Source organism: Cebidichthys violaceus, unplaced genomic scaffold (genome assembly GCF_023349555.1).
Source record: "Cebidichthys violaceus isolate CVI_PGR_0920_01 unplaced genomic scaffold, fCebVio1.0.p SCAF_1, whole genome shotgun sequence".
NCBI classification, from domain to species: Eukaryota; Metazoa; Chordata; class Actinopteri; order Perciformes; family Stichaeidae; genus Cebidichthys; species Cebidichthys violaceus.
Window position 1 is genome coordinate 885,125 of NW_027176262.1, and position 11,391 is coordinate 896,515.

General features: G+C 45.3%; 1 protein-coding gene across 1 annotated transcript in view; it reads left to right on the forward strand.

Moving 5' to 3' along the window:
- col4a3 (collagen, type IV, alpha 3) overlaps positions 1-11,157 on the forward strand; it is a 31,209-nt gene extending 20,052 nt beyond the window's left edge. Inside the window, exons 38-52 of the mRNA XM_068731462.1 lie at positions 1,722-1,848; positions 1,941-2,021; positions 2,170-2,271; positions 2,430-2,477; positions 2,571-2,756; positions 3,016-3,146; positions 6,632-6,704; positions 6,910-6,981; positions 7,108-7,233; positions 7,349-7,447; positions 7,623-7,835; positions 7,956-8,133; positions 8,251-8,365; positions 8,534-8,706; positions 9,255-11,157. Of these exons, the coding sequence (XP_068587563.1) occupies positions 1,722-1,848; positions 1,941-2,021; positions 2,170-2,271; positions 2,430-2,477; positions 2,571-2,756; positions 3,016-3,146; positions 6,632-6,704; positions 6,910-6,981; positions 7,108-7,233; positions 7,349-7,447; positions 7,623-7,835; positions 7,956-8,133; positions 8,251-8,365; positions 8,534-8,706; positions 9,255-9,336 (1,806 nt within the window). The 3' untranslated portion in view covers positions 9,337-11,157. The remainder of the gene's footprint in view (positions 1-1,721; positions 1,849-1,940; positions 2,022-2,169; positions 2,272-2,429; positions 2,478-2,570; positions 2,757-3,015; positions 3,147-6,631; positions 6,705-6,909; positions 6,982-7,107; positions 7,234-7,348; positions 7,448-7,622; positions 7,836-7,955; positions 8,134-8,250; positions 8,366-8,533; positions 8,707-9,254) is intronic.
- The last annotated feature ends 234 nt before the right edge of the window (positions 11,158-11,391 follow it).

Sequence of the window (11,391 nt, forward strand, 5' to 3'; positions counted from 1 at the left end):
GGTCAAAAGTTTACATACACTTGTAAAGAACATAATGTCATGGCTCTCTTGAGTTTCCAGTTATTTCTACAACTCTGATTTTTCTCTGATAGAGTGATTGGAACAGATACTTCTTTGTCACAAAAAACATTCATGAAGTTTCGTTCTTTCATGACTTTATTATGGGTTAACAGAAAAAGTGATCAAATCTGCTGGGTCAAAAATATACATACAGCAGTGCTAATATTTGGTTACATGTCCCTTGGCCATTTTCACTTCAATTAGGCGCTTTTGGTAGCCATCCACAAGCTTCTGGCAAGCTTCTTGTTGAATCTTTGACCACTCCTCTTGACAGAATTGGTGCAGTTCAGTTAAATTTGATGGCTTTCTGACATGGACTTGTTTCTTCAGCATTGTCCACATGTTCTCAATGGGATTTAAGTCAGGACTTTGGGAAGGCCATTCTAAAACCCTAATTCTAGCCTGATTTAGCCATTCCATTACCACTTTTGATGTGTGTTTGGGGACATTGTCCTGTTGGAACACCCAACTGCGCCCAAGACCCAACCTTCGGGCTGATGATTTTAGGTTATCTTGAAGAATTTGAAGGTAATCCTCCTTCTTCATTATCCCATTTCCTCTCTGTAAAGCACCAGTTCCATTGGCAGCAAAACAGCCCCACAGCATAATACTACCACCACCGTGCTTGACGGTAGGCATGGTGTTCTTGGGGTTAAAGGCCTCACCTTTTCTCCTCCAAACATATTGCTGGGCATTGTGGCCAAACAGCTCGATTTTTGTTTCATCTGACCACAGAACTTTCCTCCAGAAGGTCTTATCTTTGTCCATGTGATCAGCAGCAAACTTCAGTCGAGCCTTAAGGTGGCGCTTTTGGAGCGAGGGCTTCCTTCTTGCACGGCAGCCTCTCAGTCCATGGAGATGCAAAACACGCTTGACTGTGGACACTGACACCTGTGTTCCAGCAGCTTCTAATTCTTGGCAGATCTGCTTTTTGGTGGTTCTCAGTTGACTCTTCACCCTCCTGACCAATTTTCTCTCAGCAGCAGGTGATAGCTTGCGTTTTCTTCCTGATCGTGGCAGTGACAAAACAGTGCCATGCACTTTATACTTACAAACAATTGTTTGCACTGTTGCTCTTGGGACCTGCAGCTGCTTTGAAATGGCTCCAAGTGACTTTCCTGACTTGTTCAAGTCAATGATTCGCTTTTTCAGATCCATGCTGAGCTCTTTTGACTTTCCCATTGTAGCGTTTGTGGGCGTTTGTATCCAATGAGCCCTATTTAAATGGCCTCAGAAGTCACCGGCTGTAGTCACTCATAATCACTCACAAGAAGTTAAGAGGCCATGCTATGAAGCTCATTTCATTGACACAACTTTCTAAGTCACCAAAATTGCTAATTCATGTTGCTGTATGTATATTTTTGACCCAGCAGATTTGATCACATTTTTCTGTTAACCCATAATAAAGTCATGAAAGAACCAAACTTCATGAATGTTTTTTGTAACAAAGAAGTATCTGTTCCAATCACTCTATCAGAGAAAAATCAGAGTTGTAGAAATAACTGGAAACTCAAGAGAGCCATGACATTATGTTCTTTACAAGTGTATGTAAACTTTTGACCACAACTGTATCTTCTGTTATACATTTAAAAGCTCATTAAAAACAAATTTAAGTTAAAAACAAGATTAAAATGTCTTCTCCTCCTGGGTCCTCCTCTCAGGGAAATCCAGGATGTTCAGGAGCACCAGGTACAAAGGGGGAACCAGGGGACATTGGAAACTTTGGTCCCCCAGGAGCCTGTGGCCCCTGTGGCCCCAAAGGACATCCTGGACCCCCAGGATGCAGAGGTATGATTCATTACAGTTTCATCTACTGAGCAGCTAGTGGCTAGTTTTTCTCTGAAAGCAACACAATCTGTCTCTTTGTGTGTCCTTATCAGGTCCTCCTGGGACTCCTGGTGAAAAGGGTTGTGATGGTTCTTCGGGGAAAAATGGCCCTTCAGGACCCACCGGCCTCACAGGTACATAAACCACACTGACAGTAGTAGTAATGCCATCAGTATTACAGTACTAATGTACTTTAAAGTCTCTGTTGACAGCTCTACCGTCTGTCTTTCCTCTCAGTTGGTTAATTAGGAATTTAATTTTTTTTTTTTTTTTTTTTTGTAGGTACCAAGGGGGCTCCTGGAGTTCCTGGTCCCGCTGGTCCCAGAGGAAACCAGGGACAGGACGGGATACCTGGACCTCCTGGAGAGAAAGGAGCAATGGGAGGTAGGAGACCTGAATCTAATTGAATTGTGATTAGCCACCATCTTCAATCTGATTGGTTTTGTTGTAAACAGTTTAGGTTTCAGATCCAGCTCATAATCAAAGCCTGATGATTGTCTGATGGGTGGTCTGATTGGCTGGTTTGATTTTCTTTCCCCCAGCTCCTGGAACCGGGCTCCGGGGCCCAGATGGGAAAACAGGTCCACCTGGTGAGTCCTCAGGTGTGGTTATGAGTTTAGTTCAGGCTGAATTAAAGAAGAGGAAAATAAAAACACACCCTCCACCTCCTCTGGTCTCCTCAGGGTATCCCGGGGAGCAGGGTCCTCCTGGTGTCTGTGGTTCACCTGGTCCCCGTGGTCCTGGGGGAAACCCAGGTTGCCCTGGTCCTCCTGGACCTCCTGGTCCTCCTGGTTATGCCGGCAGGGAGGGAGTCTGCATTGAAGGAAGCAAAGGAGAAAATGGACTCCCTGGAGGACAAGGACCAAAAGGTTATGAGACACGTTGAGATAATAAATGAAACAATGATTTGACAGAACAATCTCACCACAAGGTCCATGTGGTAGCTGCTCTCGATCTTTAGATCTTGATGTTTAAATTCCCATTCCTCTCAGCACTATTAAAATATGTTAACAATTCTTGGATGGATTGTGATGAAACGTGTAAATCAATGTAGCCCCCAGCTGCTGAATTAACTTTACTGAAATGTTTCTGTAGTCAAATATAACAATCAAGCCTCTCTCGCTGTAGGTCCGGCAGGCTTTCGGGGTCCTCCTGGTCCTCCAGGTCCTGGTTTTAAAGGAGAGAAGGGATCTAAAGGAGCAACAGGTTTCCAAGGACCACCTGGTTACCCTGGTGACCCTGGCCCTCCAGGCAAACCGGTCAGCACATTCTACAGTTCCAAAGTACCACAGAAATGCAACTGAATCTATAGTAGTAGATGTGCTTCAGCTAATAAATCTCACTGTATCTGCATGTGTCTGTCAGGGTTGATCCTTTTTTGAGTTTTCGATATGAGGCTCTTTTGCATTAAAACGGGTCTTTGAGCCACGCAATCCTTTTGTGAATTCGCCACTCAGAATCCAACTCATCTTCAGCTCTACTCTCTCAGCTCGGGGGCCAGCAAGTGGTGGCAGGGGGACTCTGGAACTGCCAGTCGGCAATGCCGAAAGCTGAGTTCATCTCAGGCTACGCTTCCTTGCTCTCCCTTAACTTTCTTGCTCTAACTGAGACCTGGATCACACCAGAAAACACCACCACACCCGCAGCTCTGTCAGATGTGTACTCTTTCTCTCACACTCCCAGAGCTGCGAGGCGGGGTGGTGGTACTGGCCTCCTAATTTCCCCAAAATGGAAATACTCTCTTGTCTCTGTTCCTCAGTTCTCCCCGTCCTCTTTCGAATTTCATGCTGTTACTGTCACTTATCCAGTCAAGCTCACCATTGCTGTTGTGTATCGCCCACCAGGGCCTCTTGGTGAGTTCCTGGAGGAGCTCGACACATTAGTCTCGCACTTCCATGACGATGGCTCGGCGCTCATCCTGCTCGGTGACTTCAACATCCAAACCGATAAGCTTGAACCTCTTCTTTCATTCCTCTCCTCCTTTGACCTTTACCACTCTTCTTCTCCTCCTACCCACAAGGCCGGCAACCAGCTGGATCTTATCTTCACTAGGCACTGTTCTACTGCTAACCTCTCTGTCGCTCCCCTCCAGCTCTCCGACCACTATTTCATGTCCTACTCCCTCTCCCTATCCTCTGCTCCATCACTTCCTCCACCTACCCACATGGTTTCTACCCGGAGTCATCTCCGCTCCCTCTCCCCTGCTGATCTTTCCTCTTCTGTCACCTCTGCTCTCCCTGACCCTGAATCCTTCTCTCTCCTATCCCCTGATACTGCTACTGATCTTCTCCTCTCCACCCTAACTTCTACTTTGGACAAACTCTGTCCCTTCACCTCCAGGCCTGCACGCCCAACTCCACCTGCCCCGTGGCTGTCGGACTCAGTGCGTACTGATAGATGGAGCCTAAGAGAGGCTGAGCGTAAATGGAGAAAAGGCAAACTCCCGGAGGACCTTCTTAACTTCCAAGCTCTTCTTTCCACTTTTTCCTCCTCTCTATCTACTGCTAAAGCTGCGTTCTTCCACTCTAAAATCCTAACCTCTGCTTCCAATCCTAAAAAACTCTTTGAAACTTTCACTTCACTCCTCCAACCCACACCCCCTCCTCCTACTTCCTCCCTTCTCCCTGATGATTTCGCCAACTTTTTTGACAAGAAGGTAAACGATATCAGATCCTCCTTCTCTCAGCCCCTCTCTCCCTGTCCAATCCTGCCCCCACAGCTCTCCCTCCCATCTCCACACCCCATCTTACCCTTTCTGGCTCCTCTCTCCCCTAACGAGGTCCTCAACCTTGTTACATCTAACCGCCCCACCACGTGCTCCCTTGACCCGATCCCTTCCCCTCTTCTTCAGTCTATTGCGACTGAACTCCTTCCTTTCCTCACCCACCTCATCAACACATCTCTTGTTTCAGGATGCTTTCCCACGGCCTTCAAGGCCGCCAGAGTCACCCCCCTTCTGAAGAAACCATCACTTGACCCCTCTGATGTCAAGAACTTCAGACCGGTTTCTCTTCTACCCTTTCTATCCAAAACACTTGAACGTGCTGTCTTTAACCAACTGTCTTCCTATCTCCACCAAAACAGCTTTTTGGACCCTCACCAGTCCGGGTTCAAAGTGGGTCACTCGACAGAGACGGCCCTCCTTGCGGTGACAGAGTCGCTTCACGCCGCGAGAGCTAACTCTCTCTCCTCTGTCCTGATTCTCCTGGGCTTGTCTGCGGCGTTTGACACTGTGAACCATCAAATCCTCCTCTCATCCCACGAGGGGATGGGCGTCTCAGGCTCTGCACTCTCCCTGTTTGCATCCTACCTGACGGGTCGATCCTACCAGGTGACCTGGAGGGGGGCCGTGTCGGAACCACGCATGCTTACTACGGGGGTTCCGCAAGGGTCAGTTCTGGGCCCCCTTCTCTTCTCGCTCTACACAACATCTCTGGGTTCTGTTATTCGCTCGCATGACTTCTCCTACCATTGTTATGCCGATGACACCCAGCTGGTCTTGTTATTTCCCCCCGGTGACACCCAAGTGGAGACGCGCATCGCTGCGTGTTTGGCTGACATCTCGAAGTGGATGACGACACACCACCTCAAGCTCAACCTAGACAAAACTGAGCTACTGTTCCTCCCGGGGAAGGGTTGCCCGCACCGGGACCTGTCCATCACCATTGATGATACCGTGGTGACGCCAACTCGGACTGCGAGGAACCTGGGTGTGACCCTGGATGACCAACTGTCATTCTCGGCAAACATTTCATCCGTTACACGCTCCTGCAGATTCCTGCTCTACAACATCAGGAGGATTCGTCCCTTCCTGACTGACGAGACAGCGCAGGTTCTCATCCAGGCTCTTGTCATCTCCCGCCTGGACTACTGCAACTCTCTACTCGCCGGAGCCCCGGCGTCGGCCATCAGACCTCTGGAGCTTGTCCAGAAAGCCGCAGCTCGCCTGGTGTTCAATCGTCCCAAGTTCTCCCACACAACTTCCTTTCTCCGTTCTCTACACTGGCTACCTGTAAGAGCTTGCATCCAGTTTAAGACTCTGGTGCTAGCCTACAGGGCTGTGAAAGGAACAGCTCCTTCCTATCTCCAGGCCATGGTCAAGCCTTACACCCCCGCCCGACCACTTCGCTCTGCTGCCTCGGGGCGATCGGTTGCCCCGTCGCTCAGAGGTCCTGGCAGCCGATCGACCCGGTCACGGCTGTTTTCTGTCCTGGCCCCACAGTGGTGGAATGAACTTCCCACTGACGTCAGGACAGCAGAGTCGCTGCCCATCTTTCGGCGCAGGCTGAAAACCCACCTCTTCAGGAAGTGCTACCATGAGCCTTCCACTTAGCGCTTATTGTTTTCATACTAGCTTGTTGCACTTATTGTATTCGTATTACTTATAGCACTAACTGTTTTTCTTGTTTCTGCCCTGTACTTTGGCTCTGAGTTATGCCCTGCTTCATGCTCTTAGATGCTTGTTTGGAAAAGGAAATGTACTTATGACTTCTGGTGACTAGTAGTTCTTTTGATCACCAATGTTGAATGCACTTAGTGTAAGTCGCTTTGGATAAAAGCGTCTGCTAAATGACTGTAATGTAATGTAATCTTAGACCTTAGATCCTGTACTGGAAGTATCTCGTCAATACACTAAGTAAAAGTATTTCTAAATAATCTTTGACTGGAAGCACAACGTTTGATTAAATCATCACTAAAAACACATCTGAGGGAGTTTATTTAAAACAGTTGTTGTGGTTGAAAGGGTGAAGACAGACCACCAGGCCCTCGAGGACTTGAAGGCCAGATGGGAACCACTGGTGTCACAGGACCTGTTGGTAAGAACTCCAGTCAGATAACAAATATACTGACCAGCACAACTACAAACAAACCATTCTCCCTTTACATTCATTAGTCTGTCTAATAGAATATATTAGGAATAACTTTTGAAAGAGAAACTTAAAAATCAAATATTAGTTTGTCTGAAGGTGACGTGAATCTTTATGTTGTTATTGGACGTTGGGCTCCTCTTGTGTGTTTCAGGTTTAAAGGGGGAGGAGGGACCACCAGGTTACATTGGCTCACCAGGACCTCCAGGATCACCTGGGAGGAGAGGTAACCCAGTGGTATTACACAATACTGCTTAGCACTGCTAACTAATACAATAATGTACTGCCTCTGTCGTCAATACTGTATGTTGGTTGAAGTACCAAATGTACTGTTGAATACTGCCCCCTGCAGGCCAGAGAGGGATGGACGTAACCAGGGAGGTGGTGCTGTTGCCAGGAGACGAAGGCCCAGCCGGAGCCCCAGGAACCAAAGGAGAAAAAGGACCCCCAGGGGCCCAAGGGATACCTGGAGGTCCAGGTGAGTCTGGAAAAATTTGTCTCAACCTTCAAGGCTTTAGGTGTGAGTGGTATTAACAGTAGCAATGCTTTTTTTTAGTTAATAGATTTATAGAAGCAGTGTTTTGTGGCTGCAGGTTTGAAGGGCATCAGAGGGAGGACTGGTAGAAGAGGACTAGGTGGCCGTCCTGGATTGAAAGGGGATCAGGGAGACCAAGGTCTTCTTGGATCAAAAGGTAAGAAATCTGGAAACATTCCCTAAGTCATTCTAGTCCTAAGTACCTGCTGTTCTTCTGTAAACACAGTCGGTTTGCACCAGTGGGAGCAGCAAAGTAATCTGTATTTAGCACCATCTGAGGGTTCATTCATCTGGACCCCCTTTTTCATTCAGAACCAACTCTGTGTTGGCAGGTGTTGTAGGTCCGAAGGGTTCGCTCGGTGCTAAAGGTATTCCAGGTCGACCGGGTTCCTGCAGGGACACGCCGGAGACCAACGCCTTCATGTTCACCAGACACAGCCAGAATCTTTTCATCCCAGAATGCCCTGCAGGATCTACAGAGATGTACAGCGGATACTCACTGCTGTTTATCAACGGAAACAACCGCGCTCACGGACAAGACCTGGGTAACTAAGTACATCAAGTACTGCACTGCTGTACGGTTTGGAGAGCCACCCGTTAGTTAAAGTTTAAGGTGGACTAATCAACACCAGTAAATGCCAGTTTGTCCTTCTCTCTCTCTTCAGGTACATTAGGTAGTTGTTTACCTCGTTTTACCACCATGCCCTTCCTGTTCTGTAACACCGACAGCACCTGTCGCTACGCCTCACGCAACGACTACTCCTATTGGCTGTCCACTGACGAGCTGCTGCCGGGCGGCATGCCGTTGATCTCCGGAGATTCACTGAAGAAATACATCAGCCGGTAACACACACACACACACACACACACACACACACACACACACACACTGTTACCAAAACAACAAGCATGTGTTTACCATGAACATGTTCGTAACCATGTGTGTTTCCTGTGTTGAAGGTGTACCGTGTGTGAGGCCAGAGCCAACGTGATCGCCATCCACAGTCAGACCAGTATCATTCCAGAGTGTCCGTCAGGCTGGGACGGTCTCTGGTTCGGATACTCCTTCGTCATGGTGAGTGATGTTGTAGTCAGTCAGTTTCATCAGTTAACTGAAGGGCCACCAAATCTTTTCTCAGCAAACCTTTCATGTCAAAAAACAAGCTGAGACAATGGTGGACAATGGTTGTGTGAGTTGTTGCTTTGACCTTTGACCCTGGCTGTAAATGCTGTTGGTGTGTAGGAAACAGGAGTGGGGGCGGAGGGGTCGGGTCAGCCTCTGGCCTCGCCTGGATCCTGTCTGGAAAACTTCAGGAAGATTCCCTTCATCGAGTGTCACGGCCGAGGAACCTGCAACTACTACACCGACTCCTACAGCTACTGGCTGGCTGCTCTCAACCCCAACGACATGTTCAGGTATGTACACCTGTAGGGACACAACACACTTAAAAAAACAACACGTTCAGGTACACAACGGTGTCGTCAACATATTCAGGTCCACAAAAGTATTGTCAACACGTTCAGGTACACAACAAACATGTTCAGGTACACTGTGTAATTCTTCTGAAAGCACAGAATCACATTGACTGTAAAGGGTTTAATCTACAGTATTGTACTATTTGATATTGTCAGTATCATTCAGCCTTAAGGTCAAGTATATTTGTTGTTACAACTATGAATCCGTTGCATGTAAACATGTTGACCATAAAGTTCAGTGTTTCACCTTCATGTGAAGCAGATTCTCATTTGATCCTGCAGTCCTCGAAAACATCAGCAGGTGGCAGCGTTTGTTCAATCAGCAGCTGAGGAGGTTTAAAACAAAGTCCTGGATGTGATGAACCAAAAAGAAAGAACCAGAATGTTTAACATAAGAAAACATTCTAGATATAGTTGGTGTCTAAATCTAAAGCTGTAACATTAAATAAAGTTACCTGATTGGCTGATGTACCAACATGTCTCTGCAGTAAACCGAAGCCTCAGACGGATACCGGACACTTTCCAGGCAGTCTAATCAGCCGGTGTCGAGTCTGTATGAAGCAGCTGTGAACATCAACGCGGCTGATACTGCTGATACTACTACTGTAAATATAACTACTGCTGAAGCTACTGATACTTATACTACTGATAACAGTTCTACTTCTGCTCTGGTGTACTTAAACCAGCAGTATGTGTTGCAAAAGAAAATACTACAACTACTACTGCAACTACTACTTCAACTGTTACTACTACTATTACTACTGCAACTACTACTTCAACTGTTACTACTACTACTGCAACTACTACTTTAACTGTTACTACTACTATTACTACTGCAACTACTACTTCAACTGTTACTTCTACAATTACTACTGCAAACACTACTTCAACTGTTACTACGACTATTACTACTGCAACTACTACTTCAACTGTTACTATGACTATTAATACTGCAACTACTACTGCAACTAGTGCTTCAACTGTTACTACTACTACTACTACTACTACTACTACTATTGAAACTACTACTTTAACTATTAATACTGCAACATCTACTTCAACTACTACTTCTGTTACTGCTACAGATACTACCAAATCCTTTAAATTGCAATTAGCAATACCTCATTGTCAAAAATACTTAATTAATAAATTATTTAATTAGAGATTAAACTGCAGCCAACATCAGAGCTGATGTCCAGTTCTGAATGTAAAACTTTATACCTCAAAGTACCTGAAAGTACAGAGTAAAGTACTTCTCTCTGAGATGTAGCAGATGACAAAACTGTACTTCAATACAATACTCAGTAGTAAAACGAATAGAATAAAATCAAAACATGTAATAATAATCCTGCTTCTTATGCTACTGCTGTAAGAGTAATACGAATACTACAAATACTAAAAAAGTATATTTATTAATTGTAGTTCTTTGTGCATTATTACTACTGTTATTGCTACTACAGTACAGTGGTACTTGGTGTACTTAATACATGCCCCAAGTTGTAAAAATCAGTTAGTGTACCCAATTACTACTACTATTGCTACTACTACACACTACTACTGTAAGCACTGCTTTTCTAGTAGTTACAACCTCTAAATACTGCCACTACTACTGCCGTAAGCACTGATAGTTGTAGCAGTACTGCTACTACTACTGTGAGTACTCACAGCTAGTAATGCTTCTGGTACTACTTAATGTTTTGATATATGAAAAGTTCACAGTTATGAGTAGTTATAGTACTAGGTGTAGGTAAAGTACTAATACTACTCTCATCACTAGTACTATTGCTACCATTATTGTATGTACCACTGCTAGTACAAGTACAACAATCAATACTGTCAGCACTACTAATACCACTAATACTACTACGATGACTGGAGCTGCAGTATCTCCTTCTGCCAGAGGAGGCAGAGCTGAAACACCACAGAAGAAGAAGCTGCGGTTCCTCCAACAGCCTGCAGACGGGGCTCCAAGAAAAACTAAAAACTACAAGTTAAAGAAAACCATCTTTTTATTTTCTGCACGGCAACAGAGCATGCAGATCTCTGATTGGAAGATTCAAGCAGCAAAGCACTCTGGGTGTCGTAGTCGCCTTCTATCATAAAGTTTTCCTTCATATTCTTTTTTTTTTTTAAACGCTGATAATAAACATTAAATAATAAGATGTTATCATCTTTAGAAGCTCTCTTGTTGTACATAAATATCATGGATATGATAACGTTTTGTCTTGTGAATATGATTCTTGTTGAGTTTTAATAACACATGTTTTACAGAAGTCACTTCCTGTTGTTTCCTGTTTATTCAAAAGGTTTAAATCTCATAAAATCACATGTCGTGACTTCATTATTAACCAGAAAATAATCTGAATATTAAAAATATAATAAAAACTTCCACACTTGGACGAACAAGGCCAACATGTTCACAACCACTAAGTTCATTTTTACCGTCATAATCCATCATGAAGGACTCCAGTTGGGTTGAAAATATTCTCTCATAACCAGTTATGTTTGCCAGGTGGTTTCAACCAATCAGGAGCCACCAGGATTATCCGGTCACATGACACACAAACCGCCTTCATCACACAAACTTTCAATCAAATCATCACACGTTTCTGTAAGAATGTTTGA